General features: G+C 54.6%; 1 protein-coding gene across 2 annotated transcripts in view; it reads right to left on the bottom strand.

Moving 5' to 3' along the window:
• Positions 1-396: 396 nt before the first annotated feature.
• Positions 397-27,032, bottom strand: part of CNTFR (ciliary neurotrophic factor receptor) — a 213,523-nt gene continuing 186,887 nt past the window's right edge. Inside the window, exons 5-10 of one of the 2 annotated variants that reach the window (XM_065657212.1) lie at positions 23,090-23,207; positions 22,099-22,265; positions 14,813-14,976; positions 3,253-3,433; positions 1,393-1,537; positions 397-486 (exon numbers count right to left, since the gene is read on the bottom strand). In XM_065657212.1, coding sequence (XP_065513284.1) covers position 486; positions 1,393-1,537; positions 3,253-3,433; positions 14,813-14,976; positions 22,099-22,265; positions 23,090-23,207 — 776 coding nt within the window. In that variant the 3' untranslated portion in view covers positions 397-485. Of the gene's footprint in view, positions 487-1,391; positions 1,538-3,252; positions 3,434-14,812; positions 14,977-22,098; positions 22,266-23,089; positions 23,208-27,032 lie in introns of those variants that run through there. The other variant, XM_065657211.1, reaches the window with a different exon arrangement.

Genomic DNA, 27,032 nt, shown 5'->3' with positions numbered 1-27,032 from the left:
CCTTGGGGAACCCCTTCTGCCATAGCGGGGTACACAGCTGGGAGCATCATTCTCCTCACCAACCCCCCCATTTTCATATCCCCTTTTCTCGGTGCACCATCACGCTCCCTGCCACCCGGGTGGGTGGTGGGGCGGCGGGCACGTCTTTGGCGCGGGGGGGTTAGCTGTACGAGTGGGGTCCTCAGCTGCGGCACGGTGCCCGGGCTCGCTTCGCCTTGCTGGGCGAAAGGGGGACGGGGATTTGGGGGGACAAGTGCGTCTCCTCACTCCAGGCTGGGAGAGGATTTCGTGGCTCCCTGAGGGACAGCGGCAGCTCTGTCCTCCTCTGAAGCGATGGTGAGAAGTGTGATACGTCCTCAACGTGTGCAAAATCGAAGAGATAAGAGACTCAACTTGGGAGGGGATGGCGGGACGGGGGGGGTGGTGGTGGCGGTGGGCGGTGGGAGGGTGTCTGCGCTGGGCTGCGATGGACAGACAGACAGGGATCTGCAAGCAAGGAGGAGAGGGGTCACCAGTCCTGCTGTGGGCTTGACTGTGCCCGGCCACCGAGGGGACACGCAGAGCAGAGTTTGGCCATTTTCCACAGGGCAATGCATCTCTTCCCAGAACCACAGATCCCAAACTCATCATCTCCCCCTCCTTCTCCCAAGACCAGACCTGCCCATCCACTCTGGGCTGTGTTCCACTGCCTCTCCCATTGCTGTGGCGAGTGTCACACGTGGAGGTGACACTGCATCCATGGGAGCTGCCTTGTGATGGCTCCTCCTTGGGCACTGAAGGATGGGTGGTATGTCCCTTTATTCCCAAAGTGACACATGTGGCTGCTGCCATGGTTGAACCCCCAGTCTTCAGGCAGCATGGGTACAGTGACAGTGCCTGAGGGACACACTCATGGGACAGCAGCCCTGGCCCAGGGAGGAATTTGGGGGCTCTCCAGGCTGCCAGCTCCATTCTGAGCCAAACTAAGAATATTTTTGAGATGCATCTTTGAATTTTCTGATCTCGGACAATTTTTTCTTCCATTGCTATGCAAAGGCCTTAGATGTCCACGTGGTTTCTTTGCCTCTTAAAAAATCCGCACTGTGGAACAGGGAGGGCTGCTGAGAACGAGGCATCAAAGACTGACCCCTCTGCAGGCTTTGCAGAAAACTTTTGAAAAGCCATTTTTGAGATCTCCACCAGAACACTCAACCTGAAAAAGCAGCTAGATTTGGTGCATTTACAAAAAACTGCAAGAAAACCCCAATTGGCTTGCTCTCAATGACCTTCACCCAGAGCCTGGTTAGAGCATCCCCTTCCCAACCACGCCAGAGCCCCTGGGTTTCCCATATCCCTGTCCCCTCCCAGCACTCACACCCTGTTTCTCATACCTGCAGTTTGGGAGATACTCACTAAATAAAGAGGACACCATAAGCAGCCAAGACCAGTCCAGCTGTCCAACACACTGCCACGGCCCCGCTGCCCACCACGGCGCCCTTGTCACAGATCTTGGTGGTGGGGGGTGGCATGAAAGAGGAGCTGCTAGCACTTGTTGTCTCTGCAGAGAAGGAGAATGGATAGTGAGGGGAGCTGGGCTGCCCTGGGATGTGTCCCGCTCTCCTGCCAGTGGCGACACGGCACCATCCCATCCTTAAATTTCCCCTCTCACTGCCATTCCACGCTAGGACTGATTGGGGGAGCCGGGATGATGAGCCAGGGGATGGTGTAGTCCATGAGACTTTCCCTGCTCTAATACTGGACCTATTGCTCGGAGATGATTGCACCACTAGGCGGAGCTGGGCATTCCTCCTGATCCCATCCTGCCCAGCTGGGATGTTCTGTGCGTCAGCTCTGTGAGAATTTTGGCTAAGAGGTCATGACGACATGGCCACAAATGCTCAGCAGAGAGCATCCCCCACTCAGGTAACACCCTGGACATGGCTGCAGCTGCTGGGCTGGCTCACAGGGCTTGTCCTTCTCTGTAGAGGGCCAGATGGGGTGTCTGTGTCTGCAGGATTGCAGGGAGGGCGTGGATGGGCAGCAAGCCTGGGGCAGCTTTGGTCACATCCAGAGGGTCCTAGAGTGCCCCTGGCCAGGCAATCTAGGGGGGACACTGGGTGCCACAGGGGATCTGCCCTTGCATCTTTCAGATCCCACCGAAGAGTCATGGCGAGGCTCAGTTCTGGGGCTAGGGTGTCCCCCACCAGCCCTGCATGGCTGCAGCCAGCTGCATGCACACGTGTGCAAAGGACACGTGTGTGAGGGGCATGTGTGTGCCTGCACAGGGAGCAGGCAGGTTCCATTTGAAGTAGTATTTGCATTTAGCATGAAGCAAGTGGGTATAGAAGCAAACCCCACACCCTGACACCAGCACGAGGTGCCTGCACTCCTTGTGGGGGTTTATCCCCCTGGGGATGAGGGGTTGCAAATCCCTGGTGCTGCCTGAATCCCCTGGTCCTTTACCGGGTGCTTTTTCTGCATGGGGGGGTGTCTCTGTGTAGGAGGCACCTGCACTGCCACGGTCTGCAGAGGTTCGTGCACAGCTTGCACACACATGCTGGATCTACACCCTCAGCCAGGCAAGAGCTTGGAGGGTGGCGGGGCTGAGCACGTCCCCCTCCCCACACGCACATCTGGCCAGCTCACATGCGTGGCCCTGATGTAGAAGCCTGTTCACTGTCTGTCTGCACACCAGTGTTTCCCCTTGCCCCGCTGCCGGTGCCAGCCCGGGGGAACCAGCACAGAGTCCGCTCCAGCCCTTCTGGGAAACCGAGGGCTGATAACGCCCATTTGGACACAGTCCCAGCTCTTTCCTAGAAACAGAGGCTTGTCGACTTTGTGGCTTTTATTCTGAATTGGCATTGCTCCGAGCCATTGTGCCGGGTCGGGAGGTGTGGATGGGTGTAGGACTGAAGAGGGAGGGCTGGAGGTTGGGCAGTGCTCCAGGGAAGAACAATATTAAATAATTTAAAAAAAAAAAAAAAAAGACAAAACAACCCCCAGCTTCATTGTCAGACCCCAAGCATCCTGGTGAGGAGGATGCTGGAGCCAGGCAGGCTGAGTCAGCAGCCCTCAGGCCACGGTTGTACCTGCTGCCAGAGCCATGGGTGGGGGGCAAGGTGTAGAGTGAAGGGCTGCAAGACCCCCAGGTGCTGGGGTTATCTCCTTGGCTGGGTAACCAACTTGCAGGAGACGGACAGGGGGGACCCTCAGCCGTTAGTCCCGGGTCTCCCCCACTGTGGGGACAGACTGTACTGGAGCTGGGGGTCTCACCTGTGATTTGGGCCTCCGTGGTGAGATGCTTAGGCTCCTCCGTCCAGGGGGTGGCATGGACGGCCACGCTCCAGTCACTCCACGTGCCGATGTCGTTGTCTTTGGCTGCCACCTGGATGATGTACTCCTTGCCAGCATAGGCATCGGTGATGGTGTGTGATGTCCCGTCCGACAGCTCGACCTGTGGGCAGCAGTGGGGAGGGGAGGGCAGTCAGAGGAACCCCCGACATTGGGAAGTGTAAGACAATTAGCACATTTAGCTTGGATAGAGGATGATAACAAGACTTTCACAGCACTTTAGGAAGTGCTTCGAGGTTTTGGGCAGAGCCATGAGCCCAGGACAGGGATGCAGGGGGAGGATGCTCCAGCTGCAGCTAAGCCAAAATTCTGGTGATACCCCTGTCCTGCTCCCAAACTTCTGGTGCCGGAGCAGAGCTGCTTCCTCTAGAGGTCACCAGAAACTAGCAGATGTGCAGGCAGGCTCTGCTTGGACATGTTAGGGTGGATGGGAGCTGGACGTCCATGACAGCGACTGGCATGGGTGCACAGGCTTTCTGGGCATCACTGACTTTGCTGGGAGGAGGCTTCCCCCACCAGCATGCCTCTGGCCACCCTGCTCCTGTGCCTGCTGGCATCCCACCAGATTGGCTTGCAGCCCTCTGGCTGGGCCCTTGGATAAGGATTAAAAGGCAGTCCAGCCGTCTTTCCTAGAAAAATTCCCTCTGTCCTGTTGTCACCTCTGCCTGGGCCATGGGAGGTCCTGCAGTCCTCCTGGGGATGTGGCTGCTGGTGCAATGGTTTAACCCCAGACTGTGTCCACGCGTTGTGTGGATCTCTGATCTACCTGGAGCTCGCCTCAAGGACAGGGGGAGGCAGGTGCCCAGTAGAAATACATCCCCAGTCACTGGTGAGAAAACACAGGCAGGTGACGGAGGAGGAGGGCTCAGCACCTAAGTGACCTTCTGGGGATGAAGCCAGGCTTGGCCGTGGCGTCCTGCAGGCATGGAGGAGACCAGGGCAGCAGCATCCCCCAGAAGCTGCATGGGAGATCACCCTCAACCCAGTCTCCAAGGCGAAGGACTAATACGCTGCCAGATTTATTCCCCCCACACTGCCTGTGCATGGCATGGGGGGGATGTGAGGCACTCCTCATCCTTCCTCCGTGCCCCAGCTGACACAAACCACCTTCTCTCCAGACACATGTTGATAATAACAATGCTGGTGGGTTAAGGGAGGGTGTGGGTCTGATGCAGCCCATCTGCAAGTGCCAGCGCCCAGCCAGGGCCTCGTGATTGAGCAGAACAAGTGGCACTTCATGGGTGGGGGTAACTTCATGCTGCAGCCCAGGTGGGGTTCCTCCATGTCTCTTCAGCCACCCAAGAGAAGGTCAGGCACAGGGAGCACCAACAGCTGAGTTTTATTAAGCATTCAGTCTATGAAAGGAGCAAGATGGAGCCAAAAACTTCTGCCTGGTCATTGATCACATCCCAAACCCCAAGGAGAGAAAAGCTGCATCATCAGGGTGTCCAAGGACACCCAGACCTATGCACCTGCAGGACGAGGCTCCCTGGCACTGCAGCTTTACACACGCAGAGATGGTGTGCATGCCAGGGACACACGATGGCCTGGCCAGTGGCCGGCTAGGTTAATATAATCACCTCGCTGCTTGCAGGTGTACCCAAAAAGCAGGAACTCACCCTGAGAAAGGTCCAGCCCTTTTCCAGTCCCCCCAGTACGTCACACGCAACACTCCAGCACAGATTTAATCCCTTTGGCATGCCAACTGCAGCCCCGTGCCTGGCTTTTACACCGCTCTGGGGGATCCCTACCAGGGAGGGGGACACTTTTGCTTCCTTGCTCCAGCCGAAAACCTTTCCTTCCTTATTCCCTCTCCCAGGGATGTATCCAGCCTGCTGCCCAGCATGGCCCTCGGGCTCTGTGCTCCCAGCTGCTCACACCACCCAGCCTGAGCCCATAGGAGCCCCACATCTGGAGCACATCTGGAGGCAGGCCTGGCCGGCTGCCCTCAAGCTGTTGAGGAGTAAAGGGCCTTCTGCCACCCATGAGGCACAAAGCTGCCACCAGACCTTGTTGAGGGAGCAGTGATGAGAAAGATGTGTGTCCATTTCACTGCTGCAGATTCGGGGCTGGATGCAGGGAGACCAAATCCTGCCTCTTCTCACACCCCTGGTCCAGGGCTGATGCCCATGGCACCAGTGTGATGCAAGCAGGAGATGCTGGTGGCTCCACCATGGCGCGTGTGCCGAGCTGAGATGTGCCCAAGCCCTGTACCACCGCTAGCCAAAGCACTGGGACATCTGGTGCCCGAGGCCAGCCCTGCTTTCTGGGGGACACCTTCCCACCAAACCATGGATCTCGCCATTGGGTCCAACCTGTTGGCATGGGGACAGCTTCTTGGCATGCCCACCAAGGGGGACCGAGGTCAGGGCCTGGCTGGAGGGAGCCTGGAATGGGGGGTACATGAGCCCAGCAACCTTGATGGGGCTCCGTGATGGTTTTCCCTGAGGTCCCAGCATGCCCAAGAAGCTGAGAGCCACTCCTGAGGTCACATGTGCTGCCTCTCATCCAGGTAATGAGGTCAGGCTTAGGGTGGTCCTTTTTAGCAGTTCGCAGGTTCCCAGCACAGTTTATGCTGGCAGGGTGCCTGCTGCCATCCTGGGGCTGGTCAAGAGAAGAGTTTTGGCCCATTTCACTTATGGGCAACAGGTGAAAACTGAAATCCTGCGAGGTGGGGCAGAAGGGAGGATGGGGAAAGGAAGATGAAGAGGATGCTGCTCCCTCCTGTGGGACATGGCTGTGCATCCTCCAACCCATGGAGAGTCTTGGCTGAGACTCATCCCACCGATCCCACCAAGCTCCAGCCCTACTCAGCCCAGGACCACAGCCTGAGCTGGATCAGGGTCACCAGAGGGACTTGCTTGGTGAGCTGTCAGCCCCCAGCAAGCCTGTTTCTCCAGTCTCGGTCTGCGCTTGGCCCAGGTGTGCCTTGGAAGCAGGGAATAAGCATGAGGCACAGAAAAATGCTGGGGTTATCCATCTGGTATATGGGTCTCTCTAGGTCTTTTGACACCCTCTGAGTGTTTTCTGCAGACCAAAGAGCCCTCCTGGCCATTCCTGCCTCTCCCCAGCCACAGCCAGCCTGCAAGTGAGTGTTTGCAGATGGGGTTTCGCAGGCACAACAGGGTCAAGGCTGTGCCTTGCCTCGGGGTGGATGTTCCCCCAGGACCCAGGCTGGAGGACCTGGAGGACCTTCCTTGTAGGACCTGGGAGGATGCTGCCCTAAGCTCCTCTTTAGACAGCAGACAAAAAGAGAAGGCATAGAGGACAGCATCCATCTCTCCCCACACATACAATCTCTGCATACAGCACTTCTGAGCTGGGCAGCTGGGGGACACGTCCGAAATTGCCACGGCTGGTGAGAAAGTCCCTGGGTGGGTGCCCACAGTTCAGCACAGAAGTGCATCAGCAGATGGGAAAGCACACGTGAAATGGGTCCAACTGGACACAGACAGGGAGAGCTGGGGGTGGGGATACACTGGGGAGGTCATGGTGGGATGGATGGACACACAGCATCAAAGGCAGAGGGAGAAATTCCTTAATCCGCGTCCCTGCCACACAGAGACAAAAGTTGGAGGAAGGCTGCGCATGGTAATTTTTTTGGCCGGGGCAGTCTGCACGTCGCTGACTGCCTTTGTGCACCTGCCAAAAGTCACTCCAGCTGGCTGCGAAGAGCTGCCCAGATTAATGAGGGATCAGTAGCCAGTGCAATGCAGAGCTATTAGCATTGGGGGGAAAAAAAAAAAAGAAAAAAAAGAAAAAAAAAAGAAAGAAAGAGAGAGAAATGGGAAAAAAAAGCCCTTGAACCCAGTAATTCAGTTGACAGCTTGCTGAGGACAGCATAGACTGGGATCTGGGATCCCATTCCCTGCTGTGGCCACATATCCCAATCAGCCTTCTTGGAAAGATAATAGGGCTGCCAGTGCTCCCCCACAGTCACCAGCACCAGGAGGAGCCCAGGGGCCAGTGCCACATAGATGGGATGGGGACAGACACCCAGAAAGGGTGAAAGGGCAGATTTCCCAGCACTTGGCTTTCCCCCTGTCCATGCTGGTCCCCCCTGCACATGTTCTGCTGGTCTGGGGACTTCCATGCGAACTACTCACACCATGCACCCCAACAGGGGACATCCATCTGTGCCCTCATCCCCGTCCCTGCCCACAGACTGGTGGCATTGCCTTGCAGTGTTTGTCACAGCAGGAGTTAAGGGAGCCATTCACCTCCCATCCTGGGGTCTCCCTGCTCTCATTGCCCTCCGCCCACCCTGCCAGGGTGCCTGGGCAGTAAAAATGATCACTGTGCTCTGTTCTCACCTGGGCTCTGCTCCTGGTCCAGCGCGACCAGGTAGCAATTACTTGCAAACAGAGTGATGCATGGGCAGGTCTGAATCCCAGACGGCCTTTGGAAGGTGATGTGGGGCGGGGAAAAAAACCCCAACCCTCCCTGCACCAGCAGCTGGGCTGCGGGCTGGTGTGTGTTGGAAAAAGGCGGAGGGAGATCAGATGCCTCCTCCTCTGCATCCCACATGAAAATGTGTTTGCCGTCTCCGCCATGGCACCAGAGGCTCTGCCTTCCATTCCTTGACACCTCCTGCTCCCCAGCTCAGCTGCCGGTGTGGGAAGGGGGTGCTCTGCTGTCAGTAAGCTGGCAATGTGGAGATGGGGGGCTGGTACCCCTCCGTCCCATGGCAGGGATGCACCACCTCTGTGCATGCCAGGACAGAGACCACACGCCTGTCCCAGGTGTTGTACTGAGTCTGGACGAGCCTGCCCTCCCCAAAATAAAAGGAGCACCCCAGCTATTGCAGGGTGAAGCTGATCTGCTCACACAGCCTGTGCCTCCCACTGCAAGCCAGGGAACGCAGAATGAAACCCCTTGCAAGAGCACAGCCTGGGTCTGACATGCATCTCACCTCCTTGCAGCCTCTTCAGCCTCTGGATGATGCCCGGGATCCTGGATAATGGGGGAGATGGGAACTGGGAGAGGGACAGGGCACCCCAGTGAGCTCGATTCCACAGCTGCCTTTCCCTGCAACAAGTGACCAGCTCCTGCCACCTGGCTGCAATGAGTTTTGCAGGGACTGATGATACACAAGTAGCTGCTGTTTCAGGTGCCTTCAGTCTCTGCAATTGCAGGGGAATCCTGGCAGGCTCCCACCTGCCCTGGGTGGAATAGGCTAAATGAAAAGCAGGAGTACCCCCCAAGCAAGCCACCCCATGGCTGGGAAGTGCAGGAGGGTTGCTGCAAACAGCTGCTGCAGCCCACAAAAAGCTATCGCCAAGCAGAAAAGAAATGTTTTGCTTTTTTTTCCCTTTCAAAGCCACGTCTGGTGAGCAAATAGATCTGACATTCATTACCAATAAACGAGCCCTCAAATACCTCCTCCTTCCGCAGCGCCGCAGGAATCAGTTGGGCTAAACCCAGACAAAATTTTCTGCCCAGACTCTGGAATAACTAAAGTTTGGGAAGAGTGAATGAATCCCCCTTATTCTCTGCAGCTGGGTAGCGGAGGAGCCCAGCAGGGTCTGAGCTGCTGTCCTTGCTGTCAGCCCCCACAAAAAGGCTGCTGTGCCGCTGCTGTGAGTAGCTCAGCCCTGCTGCCAGTCTGGGAGGACAAGTTATCGCAGAGCTCCTCTGCAGCCTGGGTTGTGTCACACCAGATGCGGCTGAACGGCTCTCTCCTGGCTTAAAATAAAGAGCATCTTTGAAAGCGGAGCTGTAAGCTCGTTAATAACAGGACTCTTTCTCTGGATGCACTGCCAAGTGACAACTGGCAGAGCTCGCTTTCGCTTGTGGCTGTGGGGAGGCTGGGATCAGGGATGCTCAGGGCACTCAGCACCAGCTCTGACGCTGCCCAGCGCTGGCACCTGCTGCCCGCAGATGCATTTACCACGCTGATGGAGTGGGATGGGGGTGAAAGCAAATGGGTGCAGCCTGTGAATGGGCATGGGCACCAGCCTGTCGTGGTCTGCGGGCAGGTAGGGCAAGCTGAGCTTGCTGGCACCATCGTGCCTGTGTGAAGCTGTGCAGATGAGCACAGGTAGGCTGGTACCGCTCAGTGGTACCACCAGGGTTGCTTCTGGAGGCCTGATCCTGCCAGGTCCTCAGCACTTTTAGGTCACTAGCAGCTCCCAAGTGGGCTGAGAGCACCCAGGCAGTGCTAACCAAGGGTCCCAACCCCTGCTCCATCCCTGAAGGGGACAGAAAAAGGTGATTTCTGAGCATTTCCCACCTCTATCCTCCTCTGAGGCACTGTCTGCTCCAGCCCTGCCTGTCCCATGCCGAGCTGTGAGTGACACTGTTATAGCCTCATCATTTTGCTCCCACCCATTAATTTTTTTTTTTAAATTTTCCTTCTCTTTTTCCTTCTTAATCACTGACTTTACAGCTGGGAGGGGAAGGGAGAAAAGCGCCACAATAAAAGCTACCAGGCGTGAAGCTGTAACCCAGCTCGCTCAGGGTGACCTCCCTGCCAAGGTTACCTTGCGAAGAGGGGGAGCGTAGGCAAAGCGGCAGAGGCACGGGGCGGGGGATGCAAATGGGCACAAAGAAGCACGCCCACCACAAAGTGACATTGCCACCACACTGGGGGAACGCGGCTGCGGCAGGCAGTGGCACTACTTGCCTTCCCCAGCTCCATCCCTCACCCTTGCCCGTTGCAGGCAGGATATGCATTAGCACATACGTTCAGGTTATTTCAGGCTGTTCCAAGGCAGGAGCTTCCAGAGACAGCCCATGAGATTCACCTATTTAACCCAAAAATGTTTCTTTGCCTCAGGAGACGAGCCTGAGCCCAATCTGGCTACCACCCCTGACACCGCAGAGCACCATGCCCTCCTCACACCAACAAACTCAACCACTAAATATTTGGCAATACCGCCAAATTGCCCATTCCTGTCCCCAAATCCCCATCATCTGCCTGGGTCTGGGCTGCTCAGCAGAGCCGGCATAGACACCTGCACTGGAGGCTCTGTGACCTCAGCTCCTAAAATCCCAGGATGGCAGGAGCACCTCTGCTTGCTCTTCCAAAGAAGGGCATTTCCAGCCTTTGCAAATGCTCACGGACATGGCTCTAATGCTTCCAAAACAGAAGAGGAAGGAGAAAACCCAACCACATTATTAGCTTTAAATATCTCATGACCTTTTACTGCAAATTTCAAGATCTGAGACGCAGCCCGCCTCACGGTTCATTAACATTTCATGTTGTCAGCGCAGCCAATGGGTTCAATTAGACTTCATGACGGCATCTGCAAATTGCTGGCAAAGCACCAGAGGAAATCCTCTCTCAGCCTGGCTGCCAGCTCTGCTGCTGCTTAAGAAAATACCTTCTGAGCTTTGCCACATTCCTGGGACACGCACTGAGCTGGTCAATTCTCAGCACGAGCTCTTCCCCCAAAAACTGGGAAAAAAGGGGATATCCTCCTGCAGCAAATGCAATGGAGTGGGAGCGAATTGGATGCCAGAGCTGCCCTGGGCTCCCCAAAGATGCTGGGGACAGTGCCTGGCCACCTGCCTGCATCCCGGGGGTGAGTGCGCAGACGTGCTCGCAGGGAGATCGCATGTGTGCGCGCAACGACCGCTGCTGTTGCAAGTTAACTGAAGGAGCCTGTAAAACCAGAAACAGGCTATTAGCAATCCATTAGGAAAGGGTATCCAGTTCCAGCCTAGGTAAGCCATTAGAGGAACATCTGAGAGCATTAGGAGAGCTCACTTGGGGCCAGGATGGGGCTATAAAACAGAAGAGGAAACCACGCTAATCTGGCTTGAATTACAAACTTAAAAGCAGGAGAAAAATAAAGGATACCCTAAACATTTAATGTTTTATATTTAGGAGACAGAAGGGGAGATTCTGCCAAAAGAAGAGAATAAAAAACCTGCTTAGGCTACAAATATCCCATCTCTCTTCTGGCAGCAGAGAAACCGCCACAGCCCCTCTTCCAGAAAGGGAGGAGTGTGACTTTAAAGTTGCTTGAGTTTCAGAGTGAGCTTGCTGCTGGTGGGGTGGTGGGAAGTTGGTGGCCACCCGATGTGACATGATGTGACACGTCTGCATCCTGAGCAGCCGGGAAATGCCTGTGGTCAGGTGTGAGGGCACCGCTGCAAAGCGACACAAAGGTGCAAAGAACACCCGGCACACGTGCACGCCCCACCGCGCGCTCATGTGGAAACTCATCATCACCGCCTCTCCATGATAATAATTCTCAGAGCACATCACCGTAATTCCCAGAGCAAACTGCAACACGAGAGCTGCTAAGTGGCCTGAGTGGAAAGGCACTGCTGAGCAGGCAAAAGGGAGTGCAAATGGCATAATGGGGCTCAAACACACCTTTGCAAAGTGCTGGGAAAGGTATGAGGGTGTCCCCCTGGCTCTGAGTCAGCCCCAGATATTTCTTGATGGGCGGGGAGTGCTTGGGCCAAACATTGCCCATCTGCCTCTGGGGGAGAAACTGCTTTTATGCCCAGCTCGCACAGGGGTGGTCTCGATAAGATCCATTGCTCCCACCACGGATAGCTTCATCTTCTGGTGCCAAGCCCTGGCATTATTAAAATCCTGAAAGGAAGAGCCTGGGAGAAAGTAGACGCTGATTGAATCAGGCCCGATGGTATTCGACAGCTCAACATCCATCTGATCCTATTAGCGCTCATTCGGTCCTGCCTGCCGAGGTGCTGTGCATAAATCAGACCCTGCAAAGATAATGGGAGGTGGAAGGGAGAAAGGGGAGCTGCTGCTTCTGCCAAGAAACGTCTCATGTGAGTGTGGCCTGCATGAATATTTGTGGCTCTGGGCAGTGCCTGGTGCTCCCTTGTGGGTTTGATCCCACAGGGATTCCTGGCTTCCCGAAGGGCTGCCAAGGGGATAGCAGGAGATGCTTAAAACCCACAGCTGGTCCATGGGCATGTTGCCATGAGAAGGTAGGGATGAGGCTCAGCGTGGGGACCCTGGGCACACAGGGATGTGCCAGCACTTGAGGACACCCAGCAACTCCTGGCTGCTAGCAGAAAAATTCTGCTCTCCCTGACAGTCTCCCAGGCTGCCCCGTTACCAACAAGCAGGTTGTGTGCAATGGCTTTGCCATGTCAGCAGCCAGTGGGGACAGCAAGAACCAAGATGGGGGTCAGCCTGTGGCATGAGACCTTCACTTCAGCAAGAATTAAGGTACCCCCATGCAAGAGTGTCTTAATGGAGGGTGTTGGACTCGATGACTTTTCAACTCAAACTATTCTATGATTCTATTCTACAATTCTAAGGGTGGCGTGCGTGACCACTGCATCCTTTCTCAGGACACTTGTCCCTTTGAGGAGAGATCAAACACCACCCCTGTAGGATTTGCTGTATGGCTGAACTAGGCTGAACCCCACCAAACCACGTCCTCCTCTCCCCTGGCTGGATGTGGGGTGACGGGGACAACCCCCAAAATGCCAACAAACAATTATGTCAAGCAAAGTAGAGCTCAACATGGCTTGGGCATGCTCTCAGTGTGCTGGCATCAGATGGGTTCATTTTCGGGTGCGGATCCCTGCATTTTCAGGGTGCCCGGCTGGACTGGGCAGGCTGAGCATGCAAAGGGGGTCTGGGGTGAGAGCGGGTCCAGCTGCTGCAGCGCTGCCATCCTCTGGTGTTTGGGAGCTGATTGAATTAGGCTTTGCAAATAATTCATCTGATGAATAGTGGCAGTTTTCCTCAAATCATCCGCAAATCAGATTTTTCATTACCCAGCCAGCAGGACAGAGAGTCAGGAAACAAGGCTGGTACCTTGCTCATTGAATGCTTGCATGCACTCACTGAGCAAATTATTCCCCAAACACACTTCTCCATCAGCCAGTGATGGCGAACTCGCCTCTTGCAAGGGGATATCGGTTAAAAGGGGTACTTGGGACTGCTGTGCCCTCCTGGGGTGCCAGGAGATGAGCCCTTCCCAGCCCTCCTTGCACCCACCATGGAGGCTGGTACCCCCAGCTTTCTCCACAACTCTGGGCATCATTAAATAGGAGAAAACAAATTTTTACTGCCATGGAACTGCCTTTTCAAGCCAGCGTAGCCCTGCCAATGGTGTCCCCAACATCTTAATGCTGCCTGCCCAAGAGCACTGATGGAGCAGCCACACCGTACCCTCAGAGGGCCCATGGGGAGAGAGACTGGCATGGCACAGCCCTGCCAATATGATACCTAATACCCAGTGACGAAAAGAACAGCCACCCAGAGGGTGTCAAGGGGGGAGGCAGCTCGCTGGGTCTCCTGACATTTTTAGGTGCAGACCTCTGCATTTGCAGAGTGCCTGGCTGGATCCAGCTGTGGCAGCGTAAAAAAATTAGCTCTTTGCACAACAGTTTCACATCTTGAAAAAACTGATCTTGTGTTTGGTATTTCCCATTAATTCTTCCCCTTTTTGCACAGCTTGTACAATTTGTGCATTTACCCCCCAAATGAAAAAAAAAAAAAAATCCAAAGCAAACTGATACCCAAACTCCATCTCTGCTTTCTTAACCCTCAGGAGGGAAGTGAAGGGCAAAGAGAAACAAGCAGGAAAACTCTCTCCCAACCCTCCTCTGATTTTCAAAGCCATCAGCAAACGCTTCCATCCAAAACACATCCTGTGGCACTGCCTCATCAAAAAACCCAACCAACGCAAAAAGAAAAAGTTGCTGAGACACCGACATCTTGCAGCGACATGAGTAAAGCCTCCCGTCCCCTCTGTGAGCCATTTCTCTTCCCAAGAAGAACTGGCCAGCAGAAAATCCTGCTTGGCTCCATGGTGCAGGTGAGCTCCCTGGGGACCGATTGCTGCCTCCTATTTGTCTTTCTGGGAGGAGGCAAAATGCTTTATTAATGCTGGCTTTCGACCAGCCCAGGTCGGTGCAGAGGAGATGCTGGATGAGCCACACCAGCATAGCAGCACCTCTCCTTGAGCAGCAGATTGCCGAGCATGCAAACAGCACACGGAGGAAAAAAAAAAAAAAGCCTGTTCGTTATCTATCTGCAGCTAACAAATGAAATCTGTCCTCTGGGCTGCCAAGATTTCACTGACTATTTTTTTTTTTTAAAGAAACAAGAAATAAAAGTAAGAAATACGATAACATCGTGGCAATCGCTCCGTGACTATGCTCAGTTATGGTGAGCGGTATTTTATCTTCAGTTCAAAATCTAAATGTGGCAGAGGCGCATTTAAACATGGTGACATTTATACTTTAAATGCCTTTTACATCTCGCTGGCAGGTTTTATATAGAACATACGTATCGAAAGTAGATAGGGGCCGCGGGTGACAATGCGGAGTGGAGAGAGCCTGCAGAGCTATTTGTAGGCAGAATGAGTTAAAAGAAAGGCAGAGAGGAAGAGAGAAGGCAGGAGAGACATAGAAGGATAGGAGAAGGCTCTGGGTTGCCTGAGCTGTAAATAGACATGTTTTTTGGTCCCTGATCACTTGTTCCCAGCCACCAGCTCCCCCCAGTCCCTCCTGCCCCAGCCAGCTCAGCATCACTTACGTGCTGCCACTGGTCCAGGATGAGGGGCCGATATCGCAGGAAGAACTTGAGTGGGAAAGACTCGGGGTCAGGCCAGGACGAGGGGTTTTGCCATGACACTTCCAACCTCCGAGGGTTGTTGGGCACAGGTTTGGCCACCACGCTCTCCGGAGGGTCTGGCTTTACTGGAAGAGAAGAGGGTTGCTGGTAAAGCTTTGGATGTGGCATTGTTCTTTATACCCCTCAGCACAGCCAGCTGGGCTTTGCGCTCTGTGCTTTCCAAGGGGTGCAGGCAACACAAAGAACGTCCTTTTCCCAAACTGATTAGATGCAAATCACCTTTTCCTGTCCTGATCAGTGCTACGGCTGTCCTGGTGCAAAAGAATCACTGTCAAGGAGATGCCAGTGCAGGAGACACTTGGAGACAACCTGGCCAGGACAGAGAGCATCCCTCCTCCCCAGGGCTGCTTGGGTCAGGGCGAGGAGGCCACCAAGCCCAAATCCTGCACTTCCCTTGCACCTCCTGATTTCTGGGAGTCTGTTCCACATTCGACCCCACTTGCCTTGCAGTAACATGGCAGAGTTTGGCCCTTGGGTTTAGAGCTAGGGCTTTGGGGATTCAAAGGGTTGGCACATCATATTTGCCAAGACTGTGAAGGATTGACATGGTCACCTTCCACCCCAGGTCTCCCTCTCTCAGCTCTGTTCTGCTTTTGGGATATGGAGATATTTTCTTGCTTCCTGACAAGTATTTCTAGTGAATATTAATTGTCTGAGAGCTATGCAATGTTGGTGGAAGTTGCAGCTACTTTTAGAGTGCTGGGAGCAAATCACAGGCTGTGATGAATGGCATTGCCCATTGCAGAGCGAGCCTTGCTCCTCACCAAGGGTTTGCTAAGCTCCCAAGAGCTCAAAGTCCCAATTTACAATAGCAAAGCTGAAATTAAACCACAGTCCAGCCACAACTGTGAGACCCAGAATTGGTCCTGTTTCCCCTGAGATGTAGCCCACATCCACCTTCCTCTCCAGAGCCCTCCCACTCAGCACCCTGGCACACACCCTGCTGCAGTCTTCCTTCACCATCATCTTCACCACCACCCTGGCAGCCTCTCCTTCCTCCCAGCCCCTTCCCTCTGCCCTGGTGGGTGCAAGGAGGGATGGAAAGCTTCCTGCATCCCCACTGCACCTGGTGCTTGGAGGATGCTGGGGGAGTGGCTGGTGAGCAAGCATCCATAGGCCTGACCATGGGTGCCCAGTGCCACCTCTCCATCCCTCTCTGCAGCAGGATAGGACACAATTTTCTATTTACAGCTTTATCCTCAGCTGGAGGGACAACTTTCTGTGGCTGCGCTGAGATACTCCAGATGGCTGTGCAATTCCTCTGCTTGCTTCGAATTCCCGGGCTCAGGCTGGACATCAGCTTCCATCGACAGGGACTTGGAGTCCAAATGCAAACGGAAAAGTATAAATCCAGCGCTGGCTCAGTGAGGTCGGTTTGCAAAACAAAAGTCTGTTTGGCTGAATGAACACAGATGACTCTGAACTGTGGCTCTGCAGTGGGAAGGAAAGTGTTGGGCTGAGGATGGGTACGATGGGATAGCCGCTGGGGTAACATAGGGAGGCTGGCTCTGCTTTTTGGCATTGCCAGCCTGGAGCCACAGCAGAGAGATACTTAAATGTAGTTGTGCTAGGCAGGGCACATCTGCTTGGGCAGCGATGAAAGATGCCACTGTTGTGAGTTGGAGGAAAACAAAAAAAATATAGGTGCCCTGATGCTGAGGTGGGAGTCACCTGCCTGTTTTGCAGGGATGTTACCCCTGGTCCAACTCCTGTGGGTTGGAGACTGTCCCTGGGGTGCAAGGGAGGGCTGCCCTGGCTCTGAGCAAGCACAGCAGCGCCCAGCCATCCAAGGGGACTGTGGTCCCGTCGCTGGAGAGCCTTCTGATGTCTTAATGGGAAAACCAGCAGTCCCTGCTGTGTCCTCATGTGTCCTCCCATCCGTTGGACTCCTGATCAGGCTAGAAAGCGCAGCAGTGCCAGCCCTTCCAACGGCACAAAGCTGCTCCTGCCACCTCCCTCCAAGATGATGGGAATGCAAGAGCCAGAAGAGGGGACCACACCTGTGGCAGCCGGTCCTGCCAGGACAGACTTACATCTTTTAGGACAGACCTCCTCACACTGTGCTCATTATGGTAAACATCAGGGCTGGTCCTGCAGGGACCAGCTGAGGAGCTGGGGGGGACAGGCTGTGTCCAGCTTCCCAATTTCTTGAAGGAGTCCTTTATCCTGGGCAGCCTCCCACATCCCTGCTTCTCACACCAGGATGAGCTCTGCTTCTTCGCCAGCCTTTGTCTGCCTCCATTGAGCCTGTTAATGGTGAGGCAGGGGCTGTCTGGCTGTAGATCAGCCATCATAATAGAGCCCTGTCCTCAGCAAGGGCCTGCAGGCAGTAACGTAATAAAAGCAATAATAGTAATAATAATAATGGACGATGGGCATTAGGCTGAGTACTGGTTAAGTGGCTACAAAACCAGATGTAATATTATCCTGCAGAGCTGAGGGAGCATCTCCAGACATTCCTGAGAAAGGGATTTGGCCAGGAGGCAGCTCACAGCTCTTCCCACTTGGTTTTCGGCTGCTGTATCCAAGCGAGGGCTCGGCGTGCAAGAAGAGTCGTGGAGAGCGGCTTTTCGTAAAGGCTCTGCACGCTTACACTTAACCGCAAGTATTTAGCTATCCATCACCCCTGGCTGTTGTTAGACACATCTTGAAATGAAGCCTGTGGTTCAGAAAGGCAGCTGAGACCCTGCAGCATGGAGGGGCCCATCCCATCTCTCCAACGAGTGCTAAAATGGATCCCTTGTGGCCGTTAAATATCCCCTGGCATTTTCCATGAGCAGAGGGATATTAAACTCCATGTCTTAGCCAAATGTCAGTCTAGGTAATTTAATTCTGTCTCCCTAAGTAGTATGAATTGAACTGACCTTCTGCCTAGGCAACTGTATACCCGTGTTCTGAATTTTGTACAGACATGGGCATGTTTGTCCTCAAGCAGCCCCTCCAAGATGCTCTGCTCCAGACCTAGAGCTGGGAGGATCAAACAATCTTCTCAAGGTCATACGAGGGAGGGGTGGCAAATTTGGAGGAATGCACCCATGCCTGCGAGGCCTCGTCCAAGGCTGCCTTGCTCCTTTTAATGCTGTGCATATTCTTCTGCTGATTTGCCCCGGGCTTGCATGAGGAGAAAGGTGGGATGCTGGCATAGCTGTACAGCAGTGATGTCCCCGCTTTCCTGTGGGATGAACACACCAGCTACCTGGTTCTTGGGCTGAACCACAAGTGAGGAATGTGGGGATGTGTCCTGGAGGGCCACGAATGTCCCCACGCTGTCCCATCCATCACGAGGGAGGTGGCAGTTCCTGACACATCAGTTTATCTTGCCCCTCCCTGGCACCTTCTGCTGCCTCCAAGCCTTCTCTTCCAGCTTCTCCAGCCCCTCTTCCACCTCCTCCTGCCTTGGGGCTGGGGCCCTGATGTCTGCAGGACTTTGCAGAGCCTTGCCCACCTCATGCTCACCTTCATTAATATCGATACATTTGCAGAAGACATCATTATGAAAACAATTTCCAGGAGCGAGGTGGGGAGGAAGGTAAACTGGGTTTCCTATGGATGAGAGGTGGGGGCCAGAGGGCTGGAAAACCTCTTCAAGACATCATTGAAAATGGCAATGCAGAGTGACCCCTCGCAGCTGGCTGCTAATAGCCCGCACGGCACGACTGCCAGCAGGGCACAGGCTCGGGATAGCAAAAGAAAAGTACCAGTCATTTTCCACTCAATTAGAGCCCATCTTCTGAGCGGCTGGGGAAGGGATTTTCTGCTGGGGACTCCAGGAAGGGAGAAAGGAAAGAGGAAGCAAAACCCAAAGCAGATCACTCCTTCCCCGGGGGCTTTTTGTATTTGCCCAGGCTGGGTGGGTGGTCTGACCCGGCAGCGGGTCTGCTCCTGGCTCAGCCGGCACCAGGAGGGAGAGCTGCTGGCTCCGTGCCACTCTGGCCTTGGCTCCGGGCTGCTCCATCCTTTAACCTCCATGCGGAAGGTGCAATGGTTTTCTCTAAGCTAAGGAGAAAACACAAGGCGGGATCCGACATCCACAGCGTAGGGATTTTAGGAGAAGTATGCAGTTGCTGGCTGACACCATCTCTCAGTTTTAGCAGGATGCATGCATACGTTGCAATGATCCCACACAGCATTCTTCCAGCAAGCTGATGCAATAGCTTTCTCCCAGGCCATAGGTTTTCCACCCCATTCCATCTAGCAGAGAGAAACCCAGCACGAATTCCAAGACGAGACCTCAGCCCAGCTGAGGCTGGTAGAGAACCCCAGGGAAGGTACTGTGTGTTAGATCCACAGTGCCAGCATCCACCACAACGGGACACAGCCCTGGGCTTGCAGCTGCAGAGACGAGAGCCAGAAGAGACACTGAAATTGTAGAATCATAGAATAGTTGGGTTGGAAAGGACCTTCAAAGGTCATCTATTCCAACCGCCCTGCCATGAGTAGGAACACCTTCAACCAGATCAGGTTGCTCAGAGCCCCGTCCAGCTTGGCCTGGGATGTCTCCAGGGATGTGGCAACTATCACCTCTCTGGGCAACCTGGGCCAGTGTTTCACCACCCTCAGTGTAAAAAAAATATTTTTTACTATGCTCTGCAAGAACAGAAGCTTCTGCAAGGACAGCAGGCAGCCTGGGGCAAAACTGCCTAGAAAAATACACTAAGGCAGTGCACTTGTTTTAATTCGAAACACTGGGATGGCATAAGGTCCGGGGTAGGTGGCTGCTGATCTGCGGCAGCTGAGTTCATCCCATAATGACACTGCTAAGCCTGCTGACTGCCTGCTTTAACACTCAGCCACCACTGTGCCTATGCTTCTTATGCACGGTGGCCGTACCAAATCTGGAGGAGAATTTCATCACTGCATAGAATGTGGAGTTTTTAAGACCTCTAGATACTTAAGTACTTATGGGAGGGGGCTGGCTCAGGGGTGCAGGACACAGCCCTTCCTATCAGCACTGGCCCATCACCCCTTCCCCAAATGCCATCCCGGAGGCTGTTAGAGCATCTGCCAGGTGCTGCCGGGGGGGTCTCACCTCCCACCGCACCCGCTGGGACGTGTCCGGGCACCCTGCACCCCTCCAAGCACTCTTGCAAGAAGAATTTGATATTGCACCCATGCTAACAGCTGGCCCTGGGCAGTGCTGGCTCCGCTCACCGCTTCTCCAACCCAGGCTGAGTTCAAACCCCTGGGCTGGATCCGGCTTGTGCTGGTGCTGGGATGCCCAGGGCTTGCAGCTGGGTGTGCTTCCCAGGGGAGTTGCCCTTGTGTGCTGGACGGAGGACCAGATGTTTGGGAAGCCAGGCAGGGCATGGGTGGGATGCAGATGTTACAGGACAATGCCCTGAACCCCTGCAGGAGGGAAGGCAAGGAACTTGGAAAATGCAGCTTAATTGCTGCCCTGGACCCTGCAGGCTGGAGGTCACCTTCATTTTTAAGGAGTGTATCTTCCACTAACATAACAATTTCCATTTAAAGGCACCCAAGCGAGTGAAACTCCATGGCTTTCCTGCTAAGCTCCTTGCCTTGTTATCAACTTTTGCAATGCACCAACAAGTACAAGCTTCAGATACAGACTGTGGCAGACAGATACAGACGTGGCAGGACGGTCCCTGCTCCAAATTATAGTAATGTTGCTGCTCTGTTCAGTGCTGCCACCCTGTATTGTTTGGTATTTTCCAGGATTTGGGGTAGAAAGGGAAAATCTGGGATAGCAGTGGAGCTCCTTTTCTTGTATTTTGGCACTTCCAGGCGCTCTGGACTGGCACATGCAGCACATCCAAGGTGAAGACTGACTGCTGGCTGCACTTCAAGGATTCGTTTATTTGGTTTTCTGGTCCAGTAACTGCCACATGTAACCAGCAAATTGTTTTTTGATGTGTTCTTGAAGTCTACTCTCTTCCATTTTTCCTGTTCGTTGAGGATGGGCAGTCTTGTCACAGCACCGGCTGTCATCTGTCTTTGGCTGGTGGCAAAAGTGCTGTTTCCAGCTCCCTGCTTTGCCTTGGTTGGAACGGAATTTCTTGGTCCACATCAGTCCTTCATAGCTGGAGGAGCATCAGCACTGCAGGTCTGGACATGTCTGGGCAGCCATCCCTGTAGCATGGACACCCCAGTACCTAGGGCCTGCTGCTCCCTGTCCCACATTGCACAGCATCCACTGCCCAGATAGGGCAGTGAAGAGACGTAAAGAGGAGAACAGGATTTTTAGGAGCATATTAGGGTAAGGGCTCACGGAGAATTACTTTGGGAGGGCTTTATCCTGCCTAGGGATGGGGGTGAAGAGGATGAGACATTTTAATTTCTTTTCCAGTCCTAGTTCTCGTGACTCTGCTTCCGCCAAAACCACCAAAACTTCTCTTTTAGGAACACTCAGAGGGGCAAGAAAGGCAATGCCATTTGGACCACATCGGTTTCACAGCCCTCTGCCTCAGTACATCACAGCTGCTTCCCTGGCCACCAAGCAGGGAGAAGCTCAGCAACCACAGGAGACCTGGACCACTGGAGATGGCACCAGGCAGGGCACCAGCATGGGGGCTGCCTGTGGCCATCCTGCCGGGCTCCCCCACGATGCTCAGGTGCCACCATCAGTTGCAGCAGGGCCATGAGAATCAGGGGGGCACGGGGAGGATGCCTGTGTGGCTCAGACTCCAGCTTAATCTCATGCATAGAATCATAGAACAATTTTGGTTGGAAAAGACCTTCAAGATCATTGAGCACAACCATTAACCTAACACTGTCACTAAACTGTGTCCCTAAGCACCTCATCTATGTATCTTTTAAACACTTCCTGGGATGGCGACTCCACCACTGCCCTGGGCAGCCTGTTCCAATGCCTGACAACCCTTTCCAGGAAGAAATTTTTCCTAATATCCAATCTAAACCTCCCCTGGCAAAACCTGAGGCCATTTCCTCTCATTCTACCACTTGTTACTTGGGAGAAGACAGCAACACCCTGCATGCTACAGCCTCCTTTCAGGTAGTTGCAGACAGCGATAAGGTCTCCCCTTTTCTCCAGGAACAGCCCCAGTTTCCTCAGCCGCTCCTCACAACACTTGTGCATGGATAGGCAGAGGTTCTGCTTGGAGAGCCTGTCTCTTCCCTGGCCCGTCGCTCTGGCAGGCGATGCTGCCTGCAGAGCAAGCCAACGCCAACACCATCCCAAGGAGGCCAGTTGCTGCCGTGGAAGTTACCTATGGCGAACTCGTCAAAGGTGACAGTGGTGGAGCTTTTGCCCAGAGCGTTCGTGACTGTCAGAGTCACCTTGTACTTCACTGTCGAAAAGAGCTGGAGGTATCTGATGTGACACCTGTTTTTGGGAAAGGTGTCCTTCTCGCAGACCATCTCTTTTGTGCCGTGTCTGGGAAGCAGAGACAAGAAGAGCGGTTACCTACAGAGCAGTGCTCGGGGGAGGATGCACCCCTGCAGCTTGCGGGGTGGGGAGGCAGAAGGAGCAGCACTGTGTCCCCGCTCTGCCCATGGTCCCTGTGCCCCTGCTGTGGCCAAAGGGCTGCTCTCCTCCTGTCAGGGAATTTTGCAGGTTCATGTATCTGATGGTTTATCCTAAGCCTGCACAGAGACTGTGCTGAATGTTCTTACACTGGCCTCAAGGAAAGGATGGGACCCTGCTGGGGTTGGGTTTGGCTCTGTCCCTCCTGTGAGAGGAAGAGGGTCTCTTTTCTGCTGGTGAGACCAGACCCCAAAGCTAATGCATGGCACTAGCCTGCGTAATGGCTGTGCCAGGACCTGGGCACAGGGTGGGGGACAATGCCATCAAATGTTCAGTTCTAGCTGAGGGACACTGCTGCTGCCCAGCTGCAGCCAGCATACAGCAGAAAGGAGTGTGGCTGTGCCAAATGTGCCAAAAACCAGCAGGAACAATCTCCACCGTGGGCAAATGGTGCAGAGAGGATGGACTTGCAGGGTATAGAAAGGGGACCTGGGAGTTCAGGACTTTCCTGGTCCCCTCTGGGGAAATGGGAACTTTCTTGGGACAAAGTGCCAGTGCCAACCAGCCAGTTTGGATGTCCCCGGAGCATCCTTCTCCAGGCCCATCTTTAGGACATGGATCCCATAGACTCAGCACAGGTCTGACCTTCTGCCCTGAGACTTCATGGCACTACATGGGACCTGCTGTGGGGATAAAATCTCACCTCACTGCACCCTTCCCTCCTGGGCACTTACATGACTGAGATGTTGAAGGTGTTGGGGATGTAGGTAGGAGTAGGCAGGTGCCAGCTGCAGTAGAAACCCTTCGGGTAGTTGTTGGACCGGCACATCAGCACTGGCTCCTTCGGGGGGGCTGCCAGGGAAGGAGAAAGAGCAATTACCCATTGAAGAGGCTGGCAGGTACTGAGGGAAATCGTCTTCAAGGCTGTGACAGAGACATTGCTGATGGGGAGGAGGTGCTGCTCCCTCGACCCCATTAAGCTACTGTGCTCACGGCTTTCTCTGCCATGTCCCTGTGGAGTGATAAATCTTCTGAGGGATGATCCTCCAAAAGACTGGAGGTCCTCAGAAGGATGGAGAAGGACTGCTTACGGCATGCTGAAGAGGAACAGCCTGAAACCAGCAGAGAAAATTCAGCTCTGCAGGAGGACTGGCAGTGTTAACACTTACAGCAGCAGGGCAAAACCATCCCATCCCGGGGCTTTGCCTCCCAAGAGACATGCGGGTAACCGGAGATGGGACGAGAGCACGCAGCTGGGAGCAGCCTGCCTCTGGCCTCGTCAGCCAGTCCTAGAGATCAGAGGGAGAAGAGGTTTTTTAAACCAATCCAAGTGTTCACACTGCTCTCAGCTTTCCCAGACATATGTGCCCTCTGTGGTTTTTGCAAGAGTACAGCCAGATTTCCAGGAAGACTCTGAAATGCCCAGGGCTGGTGTATGTGGGAGGATGAGATGTGATGCCTTTCAGCTGATAAAGTTTGCCCTTGTAGGCTGGTAAAAAACTTATCTGAACTGACACCAAAGTCAACTCCTCTTGGTACCTTGGACACTTGCATTGCTAAGAGCAGAGTTTGGCTCTAACTGCACCTTGACACCGTACCTTGCCGTAAAATACACTCTCTGGGCTGGGTGTGCACCAGGGTTCCCTCAGAAAGGCTGTCTGAACCTGTGGCAGTCCATCTTTCCTTTCCTTTGTTAGCCCTTGTCCTCATGCATCCACCCGGGACGTCCCGGGACAAGCTCTTCTCCCCAAGCAAAGGTTTTGAAACAAACCTCGCAGACCTGGCAGCCTCAGGGCAAACATCTCTGCTCACCACCTCAGAGCAGTAAAAGATGCAGCGAGTCGGCTAAGGGTGCCCTTGCTGCACCGGTGAGCCGGCAGCAGCAGGAGGATGCCAAAGCCTCAAGAAATCAACGCAAAACGGGGCATCCCTGCAGCCATGCCTGTGCAAATCCCCCTCATGGTGCGCAGCCCTGCAGCGCTGCCAGACTCCTGGAGGTCTCCTTGGCCCTGCTTTGGTGCAGCCCAGGCCTCGCTGGTGTAACACGCTTGGGGATGCGACTAGGACCAAAGCAGGACCCTGATGGGAAACAGCGGGGAAACAGCAGCTAACTGTGCCCTCTGGAGAGGACAAACCAGCCCGTTTGCTGTAAGCATGGACTGCCAGGGTGGGTGACCAGGATCGTGGCTCAGCATTGCACAGCAGAGCCTATGGTCAGAAAATAACAATAAGTTTTGGTAGAAGAGCTTTCTAGGGAGTGCAACAAGGTCCAGCTGCAGCACCCTGCTGCAGTCTGCAGAGGGGAAACTGAGGCACAGGGTTTGCATGTACACCAGCACCCCTGGGGCATGGCAGGAGAGGGAGATGTAGATGACAAGAGAGGCAAGAGGAGCAGCCACAGAATCATTGAATAGTTTGGGTTGGAAGGGACCTTCAAAAGTCATCTAGTCCAACCCCCTGCCATGAGCAGGGACATCTTCACCCAGATCAGGTTGCTCAGAGCCCCGTCCAGCCTGGCCTGGGACGTCTCCAGGGATGGGGCATCGACCACCTCTCTGGGCAACCTGGGCCAGTATTTTACCACCCTCAGTGTAAAAAATTTCTTCCTCCTGTCTAGCCTGCCAGAGAGCAGGGAACAAGAAGAGAGAGAGGGACAGAGAGAGGGAGAGGGAGAGAGGGTGCTGGCAGGGAGGGGAGGCTGTGCTGATCTGCGATGCGTATTCCTCCTAATGGCTATTTCAGCCTTCAGCCAGCAGACGAAGGCCAGAGCCCGGTTAATGAACCTCCCAGCTAAATTATTCAAGCAGATCCTCCGCAGCAGAACAGGGCAGCTAATCACAAGGCCAGAGACGAGGGCCTGATCCCTGCTTCAGCTGCATCCTCCTCCTTCCCTATGGCTCCTTAACCCCTTCCCTGCCCCACAGCTGCCCCCGGGGTGAGGTGGGAGAGAACACGGGGCAGCATCGCCCTTTGCAGGGGGCAACGGGGGGATTTGGGGGGTTCCCGGGAGGTGTTTTGGAGAGGTGAAGGGGTGCGGGGGATTTAGGGACAGCCTGTGGGGTCCGAGAGACCGCGTGGTGGCAGTGTGGGCTAAGAGCACCCGCCTGGCACTGGCAAACGGGGCTGGGGGCTGGAAATGCTGCTCGTGGGGAGGATGCCGGGGATGCTGCCGGGAGCCTCTCCTCTTGCTGCTTGCGCTCAGTTGTCCTGCACGGCGGCAGGACCCAGACGGGACAACCGGCAGAGGCAGCCGAGGCTCCACGGAGGAAACCCGAAATCCGACACGGTCCCATCCGGACAAGGAGGCTCTGCCCTACCTGTGCAGCCCCAGATGCTGCACTGCTAGTGAGCCGCAATTACCCCATCTGAGGATAATTTACCTCCATTGTCCCTATCGTTATGCCAGATCCGGCTTTTGGTCATCTGTGCTAATTCCTCCACTGAGGAGGCTGGGGTGGGCTCGTGCCTCAGGTTTGCTTTGCTGGGACACAAGGGGCTGCCCAAAGTGCCTCCCGTTTCCATCCCCACTCTGCAGCGATCTTTGAAGGTGCCCTGTCTTCACAACCTTGAATGCTTTGAAGATTCTGTCCTCTGCTCCAAGATCTTCTGCGTCCACAGCACCCTCCATCTTTCATCCTCTGATGCTTTTTAGCAAGCCAGAGGTGGAAGGAGAGCCTAGGGGAACGGGGACAAAATGCCCCTCACATCTCTGCCACCATGGTGCCCAAGCAGCATCCTCAGCCCACTGCAGCTGAAGGGATGCTGCTGTATCAAGCCTCTCTCACCTCAGCCATCGCCCTGTATTTCTGGGCAGGAACAAGCTGTCTCAAGGGGACAGTCCTGCCACCTCCATCCCTCCAAAGAGCCATCAGTCCCAGAGCCACAGGCACTTTCAGAGGGGGATGACGGGCAACCGCCTCTCTTTCCACTTTGATGGCCAGGAAGTCCATCCCGTGGGAGAGTGCAGGGTCAGTGTGATGTGCCACTTGGGAATAAGACCGTGACACTATGTGGGTGACCATGACCATAACTGCCAGGTGCCTCAAGCGAAAGGGCTGCAAGCCCCTTCTCAGCTGCAGTGGGCCATTGAGAGGGCTGTCTGTGCCCACCCTGTCTTCTCCAAGCTGGTGGCAGGGTCCCCATCTTCCTAGGGGAGATGGTGGCTTGCAACCCCATTCCTCTCCCCTCGTCTCCCAGGAAAGGCCCTCGCCGGCACAGCTCATCCTGCCCATCAAAGGCTCTTAAAGAGAGCAAATAAAATTGCAGGCTCCAATCGATCCGGCGCTCTGTAATGCTGTCTTTGGAGGTGGGCCAGCCCATCCGGCTGATCGAGAGAGCAGGAAAGGCAGCGGAGGAAAACAAAGCCATCAAGGGAGCATTAAAGGCTTTCTCTGCCCTGAGGCTTTGGGCAGTGCCTCTGGGCGCGGGGTGTCCCGCTTCAACCTCTTCCATCCTCCTCTGGCTGAAGCCCAGCTCTCAGCCCCTGCCTGACCCCAAAAACAGCCCGAGCAGCATGTTGCCAATGCACGGGCACTTCTCCCAGGGCTCCCGCACGCACTCTCCCTAATCCTGGCAAATATTTACTTCCCTGTCGCCTCATGGAGCTGCTGAACTCTGTGAAGGCAGAGCTCCTTTCCTTTCACAGCAAACAGCGCCTGCCCTCTCTAATCTGTCTAT

Source organism: Caloenas nicobarica, chromosome Z, assembly GCF_036013445.1.
Source record: "Caloenas nicobarica isolate bCalNic1 chromosome Z, bCalNic1.hap1, whole genome shotgun sequence".
In the NCBI taxonomy this organism is placed as follows: domain Eukaryota; kingdom Metazoa; phylum Chordata; class Aves; order Columbiformes; family Columbidae; genus Caloenas; species Caloenas nicobarica.
This window is presented reverse-complemented; position numbering and strand designations above follow the sequence as displayed.